The sequence below is a fragment of the Thunnus thynnus genome, chromosome 8 (genome assembly GCF_963924715.1).
Source record: "Thunnus thynnus chromosome 8, fThuThy2.1, whole genome shotgun sequence".
NCBI lineage: Eukaryota > Metazoa > Chordata > Actinopteri > Scombriformes > Scombridae > Thunnus > Thunnus thynnus.
Window position 1 is genome coordinate 21,585,987 of NC_089524.1, and position 16,475 is coordinate 21,602,461.

The 16,475-nt window shown below is 39.9% G+C and overlaps 2 protein-coding genes across 3 annotated transcripts in view; one reads left to right on the forward strand and one right to left on the reverse strand.

The window, feature by feature from the left end:
* atf6 (activating transcription factor 6) overlaps window positions 1–6,341 on the forward strand; it is a 42,684-nt gene extending 36,343 nt beyond the window's left edge. The window contains exon 16 of the mRNA XM_067597138.1: window positions 4,330–6,341. Within this exon, the coding sequence (XP_067453239.1) occupies window positions 4,330–4,526 (197 nt within the window). The 3' untranslated portion in view covers window positions 4,527–6,341. The remainder of the gene's footprint in view (window positions 1–4,329) is intronic.
* Window positions 6,342–6,507: 166 nt separating this feature from the next.
* olfml2ba (olfactomedin-like 2Ba) lies at window positions 6,508–16,438 on the reverse strand. Of its 2 annotated transcripts, none has more exons than XM_067597136.1 (8): window positions 15,975–16,438; window positions 15,579–15,842; window positions 15,208–15,315; window positions 13,749–13,910; window positions 11,710–11,938; window positions 9,422–10,459; window positions 8,241–8,417; window positions 6,508–7,633 (listed from the first exon to the last, which is right to left on the reverse strand). In XM_067597136.1, exons 1-8 carry the CDS (start codon window positions 16,140–16,142, stop codon window positions 7,020–7,022), a joined length of 2,760 nt encoding a protein of 919 aa, XP_067453237.1. In that variant the 5' UTR covers window positions 16,143–16,438; the 3' UTR covers window positions 6,508–7,019. The 2 variants fall into 2 exon arrangements, with proteins under 2 accessions (XP_067453237.1, XP_067453238.1); XM_067597137.1 differs by having other exon boundaries at window positions 15,579–15,771; window positions 15,975–16,142.
* Between the last annotated feature and the right edge of the window lie 37 nt (window positions 16,439–16,475).

Here is a 16,475-nt window from a genome sequence, read left to right on the forward strand (position 1 = left end):
AGCGGGGCGAGTCCATTAGAAAAGCAGAAACAGTGTCCTCTCTCTGGAGCATAATTGCTCCACAGTGGAAGATAATTTTTTCCAGTTCCCTGTTGCTGCTCTCCTCTAGGAATGCCTTCTCTCTCCAGTCACTAAATGGTTTTCATCTGGAGGAGGTGGTAGACTCTGCTAATCTGGAGTGATTGTTTGGTCTGTCTTTGTCAATAACTGAACGCTGAAGATAAAGACTTTGATGTAAGCTGTCGTCCGTTCCTGTCACGCCGCATGTCTACGGTTCAGGAGTTCTGTTAAAGTTACTTGACCTTGACCTCCTCGATTCTCTCTGAAAACTTATCTGGCTGAGCAGTGACTCCTTATAAGGACAGAAGGGTGTGTTTATTTAATGATCCTCTGACTTTGAAAGTAGCTCAATCAAGTGGAAGTGACATGTTTGGAGGAGAGGGATGTTTTGGAGATGATGTCATTTACAGGTGGATTGACTGTGGGAGACGCACTGCAGTCTATTTATACTTGTCTGAGATTGTACATGTGCGGTGTAGCTAACAGGCAGCTTTCACTGGGGGTTCAAGGCAGAGCTCCACACCACTGAAGGAGTTGGGGGTCAGATTTTCCTACTCCTCTAATCTAAACAGAAAATCACCACCAGTGCTCTGGAATAGAGTGCAGGGCACTCTCACCAGCCCAAATTACAACTTGTGCAAGTTATACTTAGCATCAGAGATTTTTATTGCCTGTGAGATTCTTGGCTAATTTGCTCATGGTGGAATATTTCTTTAATGTTCACCATTTATGTGCACTCTGTAAAATGTAACCAGGTAAATAATAATAATAATAATAATAATAATAATAATAATAATAATAATAATAATGTATGTCGGTGGATTTTTTGTAATTTGGAAAATTTCAGTGGACAATTGGCTTGTTTTCAAGGATATGACAATGTTTAAGTTGCTTAATTGGCATCCAATAAGACAATCATTTATTTCCATTGACCCAAATCATGTCTTGTAATTTTGTGATTATACTTGCTGATGAATTGCTTCCTTTCTGATGTAAAAAGAAAAGCTTCCCTCCTGAACATGTCCTTAGAGTTTGTGCCAATCTGGCAGCCATCATCCTCCTGAGATGCACTCTCAGGTTTCTCCTCAGGTATGTTGCCAGACATCAGGCCTTTATCAGCACACACCAGCTCACTGTGTTGCTGAAACTTTCTGGAACATCTCCAGATGGCACCTGTAAAAGGGAGAAGGAGACCCTGCAGAGCAGGACGGTGGATTTGGCAGATTCTTCAAAGAGCTGCTATTTGAAGTTGGGCCTCGTGGCTGTGTGTTTGTGTGCTTCCTCTTCCTCTGTTCAGGCCTCTCAAGCAGTTAGCTGAATAGAATTTGGACAATTAGGTAATTTGGTGAAAGATGGATGTTAACGGTGTGATGAATCAAATGGGAGTCTAATCCTTTATATTATGGCCCACAAATACAGTGTAATTATTTTATAATTATTGGGCACTTTAAAAATAATTATGGGGCACAATAATCCTTTTAACAGGTAACAGAACATGAAGTTTCAAAATAAAGAGGCTTCATCACCTTGTAAAGCTGATATAGCGAACAGGTTAGCAAACCTGTTACACATCCAGCAGACACTTTTGAAGTTGTGTTTGCTGCCGTGTGGCGAATGTACAGTAAGTCCTGTATTCAGTCTTCCTTTAGCTCTGTTTTGGTCTCCACCACCTGCTGAGGGAAATATCTGGCTCTTTAGCTGCTAAATGCTCCACTATGTTTTTGGTGCTGGACAGGTAGGGTAGAGTGGTTTTATTAGAGCTTTTTGCTGAAAATAGTTACCTGCTGCGTCTGGAAACAATACTGATGAGAGCAGTGAGAGTAAACCAAAACAGTGAAGTTGCAGGCCATAAAATAAAAAAAACAATCAGCTGAAAGACACTAAAATGCTCTCCAGAACTGAGGGGAAATGCTGAGTCGGGTGATAATTCTCTGTTGGTTTTGTCACTACAAACAACGCCCCTTACATTACATGTAATCATTTGATTCTATGTTGATATAACATATTGATTAATGCAGCTTTTACAAGAACTTTATGGGGCACAGTAATGTAAGTACATGGGCCAAAATAAAAATGGAAAAATTGTGGGTCTAGCCCATTGGAAAGGCTGATTAAATGGATCGTGAAGTGGTGATGTTCTTCAATTGGTCACAGTATAGTTATGTGTGTTTACAGTACAATGTACTTGCACAATGTAATTATGGGCTAAATACAAGGTATATGGGCTGTAATTCAAAGTTGTGTCCTTTTTGTTCTGTGTACTTATGGAGTAAAGTTAAGGTATACTGGCTGTAAAATTACAAATAACATATATAAATAAAATAGAATAAAGCTAACTCTAAAAGAACTGTCAAACTTTCGCAGCTACAAAACCCACAAGATGCTTTCACTCCTGCCCAGAATTTAAATGTATAATGTTTGCTCACCTTTTTATATTGCAGTTATTCCTAGATTATTTAAAAAAAAAAAAATAGAAATAGTAACACAATAATAAAGTCACCACTTCATACGTACAAAATTGTTACCTCTTTATTCCAAAACTTATTGTTTTGTTCCTCCTTAGCATTATTTTATCTCATTATTTTATACCTCTTCAGCTATAAAACGTTTTACCAGGATTTGCATCACATTCCTCCAAGGCTGCGTATCATGTGTTGTTCATTTGGATTAAGTATGTGACATTTTTCCACTCCGTGCTGCCTATCTGTTGGATTTATATTTGTTATTGGATTGAAATTAGTGAAGGGGTGATAATGTCAGAGTAGTTTATTTTGCACTGAACCCACACATTTGGCAGTGCAGTAATGACAGAAACTTGAAACAAGAGCCAAAAAAAATCATCTGTGATCTTATCAAGCTACATGGAGATGCACAGAGAACTTTTCCAGCCCTACTCCAGACTGAAGCTTAACTTGAGATAGACATAGCGTGACAAAGAGTACAATCCCAACCTGGAGGATGACTTATAGAGATTTCTGCTGAAGCACTGAAACTATTTGAAATGTTCCAGTATCACTGCAGGTGCAAAAGAGGAAATTCAGCAGCAGATGAAGTCATACTCAGCATTATGTTTCCTAACCATCTAATGACATGAACATCCACGGAATCTTCTGGCTGCAGAAGGATCCATTGTATAGTCACTATACAATCTGATAAACCCTCTCTGCCTCCAGAGTGGACACCCAGAGACGCAGAGGACACTGATGTCTTGCACAGGTGTCTGGAAAAAGACTGCAGCTTTTAAACAATCTGCAGCACTCTCAGGCATTTTAAATACGCCTACAGCTCCATTTCTGGGTCATATAAGAGCACACTAAAGCTGACTGAGGTGTGTTTGGCTTGTGCGCTCCATATGCGGAATGTTGTTATCATCTTGACTCTCTGAACGCCGTACAAAGGAAACCATAAGTTTTGAAGTTGTCCGTTAATGTAAATATACTAGGGATCCCTCAACATGTTGTTAACGGCTTTTTCTAGCAAAGAATTTTACAAGCTTGTCCACTTTAAAGGGTGTTTCTCCCCCAGGCTTAGTAAAGTTTGGCTGTGGGAGACCGCAAACCATTAACCACAATGCTGTCTCAAGTCCAGTATGAATTTTCCCAAGATAAAGCTGTTTGTTGGTCAAACCTCAGGGGGACTTTGTAAAAGATTTTTATCTTTGATGACGAGTTTTGTGTTTTTACATCATACTGTAAATCATCTGCAGTGTGTTGCAATATCTGGGGCATCTTCAAACGCAACAGCCGGACTCATCAAAACCAAACATTTTCTAACTCTCAACCTCACCAGAGTTTCTTCTTTTCTTCTCTGAACAAGAACAACAAGAAGCCTGACTCATCATCAGTGACTGCTCTCTCTCTCTCTCTCTCGCTCTCTCTCTCTCCCCCGCACTCTTGCCAGTTTCTTCTTTTCTTCTCTCATATTTGCATGCCCTGCTCTTGTTTAGAGCTGTTTTGTTTATCTCTATGAAGGCGAAATCCAGTACGTGAGTCACCTCTGGACTCCATCTGTAACCGAGCCTCCACCCGTACTCACTGCGGTTCTAAGCCCCCAGCTGCCTTGAACAATACTCCTTTACACTCCCCAAATACTTACCACATCTCTTACGACAAGCATGACAAAAATTTTCCAGTAATAATGATGACGTGGAAGAAATCTGAATCATGAATACAGTTTGTATTAATACAGTTATGTCATTACATCATCAATATTTATGTATTGATTTATGTGTGATGAGCTAACAGTCTACATCTTCATCTGCCATTACAGACAGCATCATAAGGGACAAAGAGGTCGAGGTGATGATGCAGATCGACTGTGAAGTAACAGACACCAGGATCCTCCACATCAGGTCTTCAACTATCCCCCCTTTATTGCGGGTCAACCGCACAGACACTTTTTATCAGCACTCCCCGACTGACAACCAGGCTGCCCCTCCCGTCGGTGTGCTGATGGGATCTGCTTAAGATCACCATCACCACATATATTCTTTATAACTCCTCAACAAAACCCATCAAGACAAACAGAAGAAAAGATGTCTGTTGACACTTTTTTTTGGATGATGAAGTATATTTCTCAATCCGGTGTATTCCAAATGCCTTTATGTTTGTGATTACATTGCAATGAATGTCCTCTGCTGAAATCCAGTAGCTCACATTGTCAGCACTAGTCAACCACATTCTTTATTAGGGCTGATATCCGGAGGTAGCCTGTAACATGGTCCGAGCAGACGCTAGCTCCTTGTGTGGCAACACTGACTCCTCAGCGTAACCCCAGACACCCTACATAAGGGTAATTGCTTAACAGCAGGGGGCAGAGCATTGAACCCTGAGTTACCCCGTCATAACACAAATACTTGTACCCCATAGCAGCTCTCCTCAAGTCTGTTCTTTTGTTTTGCTCATAATTTCTGGACCAGCTGCAAAGCCAGAGCTTAGAAAAGAGAAAATTGATAATACACCTAAGATTTATCTCACTAGGGACTTTAATCACAGCCAGAAAAATACATTTGTGACATCAATGTTTAGAAGCACAACAAATTATGTGTTTGTATCTAAGCTAGAAAATGGATTGCTGTAATTGTCTCTCTTACTCATTTGTAGTCTTTTTTGCCTCTCTTAGTTAAAGAAATTTTAAGAGAAGCCAAATTAACTACATACAGCAATAGAGGTACAAGGTAAACTCAGGAAGTCAGGTGACCTGTGAAAGCTAGCAGGCTAACCACTATGTTGTTGGTGTGGTTTTCATTAATGTAAGGACTTTCAGGTGCTTGTTTTTCGCAATGTATTGATCAAGAATTTCAGTTAATAATTTTTGGGTATTTGCACTGTGCTTCAATTATTCTGTCAAAATTTTTTTTTTCTTTATCTGTCTGATTATGCTTTGTGGAAACTTTTTTATTTGAAACTGATTACAGAAAACTCAATGACATTGTATATAGAATTTTAAATGGTGGTTGGGAAGGAAACATACAGTAAATGTTGGTACAGGGAGATTTCTTTAGTATCTGTAAGTCACTGGGTGAAGATGCTGAGATTTTATCCCAGATAATGTATCAAATTTGAACCCCCTACTGTATAAGTTGAGCTAAAAGAAGCTGATGTTTGTTACACGTAACCACTGGTGAAAAATGTCCGAGGACTTCTCCTTCCTCAGGCTAAATTGCACTTTTGTTTGGTGCACTTAAGCCTATATTGAAGAACAAGTTTGTTTGTTTTTAAAAAAAACACTGTGTGATGGAAATATGATAGTTTTTAGTACTAATTTGTTGTAAACATTTGTATAATAAATGCAGAACCTGGGAATTTCAGTTCTGGCTTTAAATGCCTTACATTGGTTTTTATTTGTTTTGACCACCTGTAATTGGGGGAAGATTTATATTAAGTAATAAATAATTCAAAACCTTTTGCTTATCCCTGAACAGCTTTTGTGTGTGCTGATAAATCACCATGCTACACTTCTGTCTCTAAAAATGCTTTTCTTTTAGCTACATGATTGTACAGATGGTTATGTTTTAGCTCAACAGATGCCCATAAAATTCTGCTCAGAAAAAAACATGACTTTGTTTTTTTTTAAGGCAGGCCTTCTGTGTATGTGTGTTTTTTGTTTTTTTTTTATCCCCTTTTGGTTTTAGAAATATATTTGATTCCCGCAATGTTTTCACTGCATCCCAGTAGTACTTGGGGAAAAAGAAGGAAGACAATTTAAGAACTTGTGAGGTTTTGTTTTTTGTATTAAATTATGTGCATAAACCAAAATAAACACTGGATTTTCTCTAAGTATACCTGCCTGTTTATCCTTTGGGTTGTTGGGAGAAATCCTATAAGTGCTTCATTGTGTTTTTTGTTGAATAGGTACAATAAATTTTTGTCTTTGTTCACAGTCTCCAAAGTTGAATTAACATTTGCACGCTGTAATTAAACCCACTTTGATCTAAACTATAATGAGCCAAACCAAGACATTTTCAGTTAGTATTTCCGAACTTTATTGCAGTCTCTTCAAAACAGTCTGATATGGTGGGAGTAAGTGCTTTCACAAGACAGAGATCAACAGCAATATCTGTGACAAAGGACCTGTGGCATACGATGCGAAGAAAAATGTAATATAAAATAATATGTATAAAACAGAATGGAATTTGTCTACAAAAGTTTGGGATTTGTTCAAAGAGTATGAATTGTTGCTTTTATGTGAATTGTAATAGCTTTGTTTGACCTAAGCCATGACATCTTTGTACATTCATCTCATAGGGCTTTTATACAGTATTACAATATATACAGTACAACTTGATGTGTTGACTGAGGAATCAGGCTCACTTTTTCATTTATTTCAGGTACAATAAAAAGAAAATCTTGACAAGAACCAAACAATTTAATCAAAATATACCAAAGGCCACGTGGACTGATCTACAATCCTTTCAAACCATAGCATTAACTTTTAAAATAACTACTGTCACACCCTTACTAAGGGTCTACATAGGCAAACTTAATGTTGTATGTGACTTGGTGTCCATTGTCCCACGCATACAATACACCCTCTTTGGGATTGTAGTCGAGCTGCGTGGTGTAGGTGTAGTTGTTGGTGAATGGCATTCTGGGAATCATCTGAGTGTTTGTGTGCGTGTCGAAGGCATATTCCAGGTTGGCGTCCCTTTTGTTGTAGCTGTCAACAGCGTACAGAACGCCGCACACAATGAAGCAGTTCCCGTAGTGGTTTCTCCTGAGCCCAGTTCTCCAGGTGGTCTCCCTCTGCATGCTGAGGTCTGAGGGGTTCAGGCGACTAAGGACAATCACCTCCTGTAAGAAGCCCTCATCATCAAGTGCCGGGTAGATGATCCACAGGCCGCTCTCGTCCAAGGCAAAGTCGATGTCTGAGTGGCTGCGCCACTCCCACGGTGATGATGACTCGTCAAACAGGGCGTCATGCAGCATGGTCCAGGCGGCCACATAACGCTTGCGCAGGTCATACTTGATGACATCACGGGAGAAGGCACGGTTGTAGTAGAAGGCCCCATCGTAGACCACATGGCCTGTGCCAATCCAGTTGTAAGGAAGCTTGTAGGAGTTGGTAAAACGGCCTAGAAAGGATCATTTCATAGGAATGAGATTTAAAGTTGCAATACACGACATTCAGCCACTAGATGTCACACCATAGCACCAACATCTCACATCAAAACAAATATATGTCTAGATCAAACTGTCAACCTATGCAGTGCTGATCACTTATAAAGGAAGGTTCTGTTAGTGCATTGCCTGTTTCTAGCCTCAGATGTTTTCAGAAACATATTTTAATGTCCTGTTAGGTGTAATTTGAGAAAGTTTGTGACACGGCTGCCATCTTGGAAACGGACGTGGAGGACCATGGATGTATTATAAGAGTTAATACATTCAATATAATACATCCATGTGGAGGACACGGAGGGTCTCACATGCACGCGCACATGCACTAACACACACATGCGGCCAGTGCGGCCACCAAAACAAAGAACACAGAAGCTCAGACAACAACACACACAGAGGGAGTGTGACTTCATTCACTGCTCAGGTCGCCATTACTCCACTATATCTTCACACAGCAAATAGTTGTTTGCTGACATCTAGTGAGGCTCAATGTCATTTATTGGACCTTTAAGCAAAAGGAAAACAAAAAGAAATTTACTGAAAGGTCTTAATACTGGCTCTTACCTTGTTTGAAAACCTCCAGGTTGCGGAACTCCAGGAGGTTGTTGCCGTAATGGAAGTTTGTAACATAAATTTTGTCATTATCAGACTTTGGATCCTTCATCCACGCTCCTTCATTCCTGCCATAGGTGTTGTGAGTTACTGGCTCTGAGATTGTTGCCAGAGTGTCCTTACACTCCCCTGTGAAAGACCCGGAGAGTTATGAGTGAGGATTTAGAGGCAGTTTAACATTATCCAGACTTGTGTTCAAGAGTCTGAAAATAATTAGAGGCCTTTGTTTCAACCAGCTTGAATCACGGAAAGGCTGAAATCACCGCATAGGATGGAGCAATGAATAACATATACAATAGCAAAGTTTAGAAATGCATAGAACAATATCAATATTTTTTTTTTTTGATTGATACCATGACTTTCATGACAGTGAAAATGAATGCATGATGGCAGTCCAATCCATCTGGTATTTCAAACTGAGTACAAGGAATGTTAAAGTCCCTAGACACTAGAAGGGTTTTTATATCTATCTGCTGGAGGTGGAAGGTTTCTCTGAGCTCACCTTAAATCTCAGTTAAAGGTGTGTACCTAAGAGCAGGATTTGTGACATCACAACTACTTTCAAGCCAATAAGGGTCAAATATGCAACTTACACAAGTGTGTATGTCAAGCACACATACAGAATGGCCTTTTCAGTGAAGTAGGAGACATCTTATGTCCAGCACTTAAACTTCTGAAATATTCATAATTTTGGATTTTTCAACGAGAGAGAAGCAGTAGATGTCATTTTAAGGACTTCAATGTGGTAAGTGAACTTTTTGGTGGAAAAAGGCACATATTATTATTCAAAGCAGAGTATTTTTATATATCTTAAAACATGTCTGGACGGGATCTTTAACAAAAAAATCCACAATATATACTGTATATATTTTTGGCTATACTTTCAGTGCAGTAAGTATTTACTGTAGTGTTTATTCACTGCACCTCTCTTGGACCACTTGCCAATCAACATCCTCTGCACTCTTACATCTTTTTCCTTGGAATTTTTTGTATGTGTTTCTGTTTTCATGGTGTATTACTGTCAGTGCTTGTGGCTAAAGCTGCTCATGAAAAGTACAGAATTTTGAGGGCAGAAAATGTAACATTTATATTGAAACGTTCCTTCATTCAACACAAAAAATCTACATATTTACCAGGTTTTCTCGGAGGAGATTCCTCCTGCCTTTGCATTGGCTCATCTAATTCTGGGTGTCCTTCCTCCTCTGCTTTCTCATCCCAGCTGATTTTGTATTTCCATTTGACTGGAGCAGCCTGAGTGGTAGTGGTTGTGGTGGTGGTGGTGGTGGTGGTGGTGGTTGTGGTAGGAGTGGTTGTGGTGGTGGTAGAAGAAGAGGTAGTCATAGGTGTGGTAAAAGGCATAGAAGTGTGGGGAGGCAAGGTGGTCAGTCTCTGTGTGGTAGGAGGCAAAGTAGAGCTTGAAAAGACGGTTGGTTCAGTTTCTTCTTCTGGTGTTGTGGTGGCAGCCTGTGTGGAGGTAGCTGTTGTGGAAGCTGTTGTGGGATTTATTGGCGTTGATGTTGGGGCAGCGTGGATTGTGATGGTTGTAGGGACAGTAGTGCTGGCAGTTGAAGCCTCTGTGGTTGGGTTTAATGCAAATGTGCTCGGACTACCTGCAGTGCTGCCAGGTATGGTTTGCATTTGATCTTTCAGCTCCAGGCTAGAGGTTTGCAATATCGTGGTTGGTGTATTTCTTGTTGTGAATGCTGTTAGCATTTCCTTTGTGGCTGTCTTTTCAGGTGGTTGGCTTGTGTTCATTGAAGTTTTGGTTGTTTCCTCGGTGCTTAAATTTGTAGAGGTGCTGGTTGGTTCAGCCATCCATTGAGTAGTCTGAGGTGCAGTGTCCATGGTCCTGATTTTCTGTGTGGTTGTAGTTGGTCCAAACGTGATGCTTCTTGTTGTGAATGTGTCACTCTGTACATCTGTAGAAACATCCACTGAAGTAGTTTCCATGGCAGAGATGGACTCATTCTGAGTTTTTGCTGTGGGCTCAGTTTCTTTCGGTTCTGTCGATTGGCTGGTCTTCTGGGAAATGAGCAAAGGACCTGTTATCTTTGGTCGAATTGATCTTGGTCCCGCCCTTGTCCTAGGGCGAGGGGCTCTGTGTTGGAGAAGATTCTCCTCAATGAAGAGGTTGATTGGGCCATCTCCACTGAATCCATGATACTCAAAAACTGAAAATGGAGAGGAAGCGGTTTAGTCATATGAGATAATGTGAAAAGATGGCATGCAGGGATTTTTTTAAATTATGCAATACCATTGAAATTGTAAAGTTAGTAATCTCTCTAATTCAAACAGAAAAGGATTTATAATTATTGTACAAACACACAGTAGTATCCGGAGAGTAAATCCCATTTCTAACTGTACATTCTGCAATTGAAATAAGATCAGCGATCATTAGTCACTTAATGTTTAAAGAGGATTATGCTCCTATTATGCTCATTTCAAGCTCTTTTTTTTTTGGACTCCACTAGACTAACTTTGCATAATTCACAGTTCAAAAAACTTCTTATTTATCTTATACTGACCCTTTATGCAACCCCTCAGTGCAGCCTCTGGCTCTTAAAAAGCAGTTTTAGCTCTTTAAGGCCCCTCTGTTCTGATTGGCCAGCTTTCCAGAAGCTGTATCACATATCAGAGTTGTGTTAAGTTACTGCTGATGCAAACCCGATATTTCCTGTTTTACTGCTTTATACTGAAAGCTTTTAAATGACTAAACAACAGGATTTTACAGGAAGTGAAAAGTGTTCCTCACTGAATTAGCAGAGCTCCGTTAGCAGTGCTAAAAAACGGTCAAAACAACAACTTATGGAGATATTTGGAGCTATTTGTTCAGCGGATCAGTTAAAAACAATGCAGGGAAGAATAGTACAAGCAGAAACAGCCACAGTGATGATGATGTTTGATTAGGGGGTTGCAGACGACCAGCACACCTCCAACAGGTAAACAACCTATTTTACCTTGCAGTGCTGTGTAATGGAGTCATGGCTCGGCATGACTACCCCCAAAACAATGGAAAAACGTCATAATGTTAGCAGAGCAGAGCAGTGAACTTGTGTGCTGTGCGTAGAGCAGATGACCATATAAAGAAATCCGTCACAAGCTAATGTTGCCTTAGGCTGAAAGTAGAAAAAACCGAAAACCGAGTGTTCAGAGTGGTCTGAAGCCAGTGCTTTTTACTTCTACACATGTTTACCTCATTATTTGACACGTTGGCCACTTTTAACATGAACATTCAACATTGTAACATTACATATATGACTAAAAATAAGGAAAAGCATAATAGGTCTGCTTTAAGTATTGTACTAATGTCACAACAGTGGTCAGTTTATTGATTTTATAAATAACCTTAGTGAGCATCTTCAGACAGTTTTCTTTTTACTTTTACCCACAATCTTAAAGCTGACTGAGGGTTTGCACTTACAGTTATCTCCAGGCTCCCCATCATCAGCCACCATTGGATCTGGCTCAGATTTGTAAAAAGTCATTCCTCTGATGATCATTCCATTAGGGCCAGTCTTCGACACTTGAGATGCCTCCTTGTTAGCCTTGTTTTTGGGAGTCACTTGAGATTTCACCTCAACGATCTGAGCAGAATTGTCTGTGTGTAGGAAGGACTGATTTTCCCGAATAAACTCCTCCTCATACTTTTCCTGTTAGTGGACAGATAGACACACACAGCTTCTATTAGGAAAAATCATACACCATGCAGTAGGATGAGACCATTACATACATTTTATTACACACTGGGCTTATATTTGTCACTGACCATTGATCAGATTGTGACAGAGATTTCACTGGAGAGTTTTATGAGTGTGAATGCCATTTCAGATGCACCTTTTCTCTACCAATAAAAACAAATTCTTGAGTTGGAGCTCTAATTATCATTCTGTGTCATGAACATGGATAAAAAAAGGTAAGGTAGATCATTGTTTTGTACTCACAGGAAATAATACAATGATTGTGCTGAAAGACATTTTGTATTATGTATAATGTGTCCTGTGTGTTTTTTGCTTTGTACTGTTTGTTATTGTGCTGTTATATGTTTTAATTGTAAGGGACTGCAGAAAAAAAATAGCTTTAAGCTAACTCTGGTGCAGTGCATCAAATGTTAACATTTATGTTTAAAACTGTATATTGTCCCAATAAATACAATACAAAAAACTTCAACTTTTGAACACTGCAGCCCAATTCATTTAGAAAACCTCACAAAGCAAAATGTTTTTTACAAGTTTATATTAATTTGGTTTGGTTTGGTCATTGTGAGCTCTCGCCAATTTTGACCTATTTTCCAGTTGTGACTTGTGTTTTGTCCCTTTGAAACACGTAGTATTGAAAAGAGGTATTTCATTTATTAGTTTGACACTGAATTTCCAGTTTAGAAGGCACTTCCCAGGATCGTGTCACAATGTGTAAAGTGAAAACCCTGCATATTTTAATCATCATATTTCATTTTGATCCATCTAAGTTTCAGATTTAATTAAAAAAACCTTAAACCTTGCGTGAGGCTTCGTACAAATGCTCTGGAGAAACATACTGACACAATGAATCACTTTCGTGTGAAGCCCAGGTCCACCCAACAATGCTGGACAGGATCTCCATTTAATATTCATGCTGTCATGGATGGGAGCCCAGAGGAACACTTGCTGGTGTGAGGTCTGCTATTGTCCACTGCCAGTCCTTCCAATTACCTCAATAACTCTTTTACACATTCTAGGTCCTTCATCATGGAGACAGTGATTTTTGAAGGAGTTTGTGGAAAGATCACATAATTGTTCCTTTTGTTTTGAAGTAACACAAGACTTAAAGCAGCAACATATGAAGCCAATCACTTCTTGGATACCTCTCCCTCTGTTTAGTCAGAGATTTCACAAGTGCTTTTAATACAGAAAATACTGTATCAGGATTTGTCTTGCACTTACACTAGGTAGGTGTACCATAATAATGGCTGACAAACATGTAATTATTTACAGTCAGAACTGGATGTAATACACAGTACTAGTGATTTGCTAAAAAATGATCTGGTAAATACTAGGAATTACTGTATATTTTTAATCTTATTTAATCATACTAGTAAATAGTAGTGTGACATTAATTTTAGAACATACCTATTACTAATTTACTTTTCGGTGTTTATTACATTTTTCTACAATTACAGCATAAATAACTAGTAAATACCTGTTATTTAAAGTATATTGGTATAACTGTACTTGGCAATTAAAGGTTATCACCCTTTTGTATCAGTAATAACCTAGTAAACATAAACGCCTATGTGTTATTTCATAGCACTAATTATAGGCAAACAAGTATTGATGCGTATGTAGTAATTACAATGTTATTTAGTAAAGAAAATAACTAACAATATCACAGACTGATGTCCGTAGATTAGCCTCCATCTTTACCTCAACATCACTGACCACATCTGTTCACGCTGTGATGTCAGCATCAAGATGTCACACTTACCTCTGGGTTTTGATAGGCTGCTGTTCTGCTGACCTCACTGAGTCTCTCCTTGTCTTGATGCTGGTGGGGAGGAGAGGTGGGCGGACTTTCAGTCACATCTGCCTGGATGGGAGGGCTCCTCTGGGGCTTCACTTCATCCGTAGTGTGGTTCAGAGACACAACCTTCATATAGTCATGGACAAATTGAGATACTGTATTAACAGAAATGCTGCACATGATTTAATGGAAAAGGATGCAGTCACCACCAGTCATAATCAATTTCAGAAGGAAAACACTCAAGTGGAGTGCTGACTATCTTGAGTTAGTAAGATACTGAGAGTCTGAAGTCATTGAGACATTTTGACTTCATAGTAGGAAAAGCACAGGTGTTACTAATAATATTAACAATGGCTCTGTTCTATTGAAGTATCCCAGTAAACTATGATGGTGTGACAGTGAGCCTGCATGCACAATACCAGGACCCTGACATTTAAGCAGCTTTTTCATACTGTGACAAATCAAAATGTCCTCTGTTAAAAAAAGGCCTGTGCTAAACCAGTTTCAGCTCCCTTACACTTTCCAGAATTCACTTTGAAATGCATATTCACTCATTATGTAACTATAAGTGCCGTCACTACACTTCCACATCTATATAATTCCAACAGACTTTTTCATGAGTCATGCTGTGACAGACACAGCTGAAATGGATAAAATTAATAATGGATACGCTCGATTTACCTGTTAATTTTATTAATTGCAGCTGTGTTTTTCATGCCAAGACGACTGTATGAAAGGGTCCTTTCAGAAATCATCATTTGACACTGTACAGTTCATTCATTCATTTTTACATCATAGCTTGTCTGAGAGGGAAACCAAATGCTGATGTGACACCATTATATCAAGCGTTTTGAATTGTGCCTCAGGTCACTGTAACCATACAACAACACAGTCACACATCCACACAGGTGTTTTCATGTATCTTGGATAATTAGACTCTTCTCTGTGTGGGCATGTTATTCTGCTTTGCTGCACCTGTTGAGGTGGGACAACTTCATGATTTATGATGCTTATGATTCATTTAAGTATATGGAGTTTTGTGACTTCTGCAAACTCCCACCACAGGTCCTCCCAACCTCAACCTGAAGAGATCTCATCCGCCAAAATATGTGAAAAAATTTGTCTGAGTGTTCAAGGACCTTTTCTTAAATCAGTCCTTTTAGGTCATTTGGAAGACTTTGTCAAGCTCTCAGTGATCTTAACTCAGGCAGATAAACTTCCACATGTGATGGAAAGCCTAAGCACTCCTTCCAGGTGCAGTAGCCCCTAATAAATCTGAAAACTGTCTCAAACAGAATGTTTTATGAGTGTTTTCTGAATCCAAAGGCCACTTCTAACTTTTCTACCTAAACACACCTGCTACCACCAGTGTGTGTGCATGTTGTATCTACATATTGGCATCAATCTCTATCTGTAACTGTACCTTTTCAATGTGTTCCACACGATCCACAAGCTTAGTAGTAATGGAGTGCAGTTTCAGTAGATCCATGCCATAGAAGGAACCCTCCAGCAGCTCGAGGATGGTGGACAACTAAAATGATCAAGTGAAATCCGTCAAAAAAAGGGTTTACCAATTCAAGACATGCCATGCGTAAAATAGGCTAATCTCCAGAGTCTCTGGTTTGCTTATGGATAAAATGTGAGGCTATCCTTCCCTGAATATGATAAAACATGACATCCATTCCCCCAGTGATCCAAGGCTGCAGCATTTGGGCCTATTGGCTCCGGAGCACGGCGACTTATGTTCATTGGAGGCTCTGGTATGCATGGAAAATGGACAGGATGACACTTCACCTTGACATTGTCTTTTCCAGCTTCCCTAAGTTTCTTCAGCCTGAACTCTCCCTCGCATGGGTTGACCGCTGACGGAGGAGCGATGCAGGCGCACTTGCACTCCGGTCCAGATGTGATAGTCTCCACAGTGTAGAAGTCTTGCGCAGTGGCGTTCCCTTCTTCTATCCGCCGACAGGCGCTTCTGCTCAGGGGTCTGACAACACATTTACACCGACAGTCAGAGCCTTCCGAGAGGGCTTTCACTTTGTCATAATCACCCAGCAGCTACAAAGAGAAAAGGACGGATGTATTTTCCATCACGCTCAATTGGAAACGTTTGAATTTTTATGCACAAAATGATGAAATTACCATAAAACATGAAGTACAGAAATTGAGAAAAATGACTTTTCCTCCTACCTTAGAGAGGATGCTTTCCTGGCCATCTACCTCCTCCTGCAGCATGTCATTTTGCTCTGCATTGCTTTCAGGTTGTGACCTGGGATCTGCACCCCAGGTCTTTGGCGCTGCAGAGCCCCGTGGAAAACACGCACAGCACATTAAGATGGCAATGCATAACTTATACATGGTGTGAGGCTCACAGAGCACCGAAAGAGAAGTAACGTTGCAAGTATGCTTGCAGGCACAGCCTGTCACCAATTAATTGAGCTGCCAAGAAAATTTCATGGCCTAATTCTGGCTCCAAAAATCAGAGAGGTGTGTCCAAAAATGTCATCAAATAGCGAGATTAAGCTTTAGGGCGCGAGGTCATCTTTCATATAGTCACAATGAACGTAGATTACTTTGGAGTCCAGAGAAGGAGTGTACTCAGTGTAAGAGCAGCCGGCATCTGCTGCTGGAGCACCGCGGACAGGAGGCGGACCTGATCACACTGGCAAGGAGGAGTTAAACTGTTTCAAA

Excerpts from the sequence above, each read along its gene's own strand:
- olfml2ba (XM_067597136.1), bottom strand. The coding sequence starts at position 16,142 with ATGTATAAGTTATGCATTGCCATCTTAATGTGCTGTGCGTGTTTTCCA. Across the intron at positions 11,939-13,748 it reads CAGCCTATCAAAACCCAGAG|GAAAAGTATGAGGAGGAGTT; the intron begins GTAAGTGTGACA and ends GTCCACTAACAG. Across the intron at positions 10,460-11,709 it reads TGGGGAGCCTGGAGATAACT|TTTTTGAGTATCATGGATTC; the intron begins GTAAGTGCAAAC and ends CTCCATTTTCAG.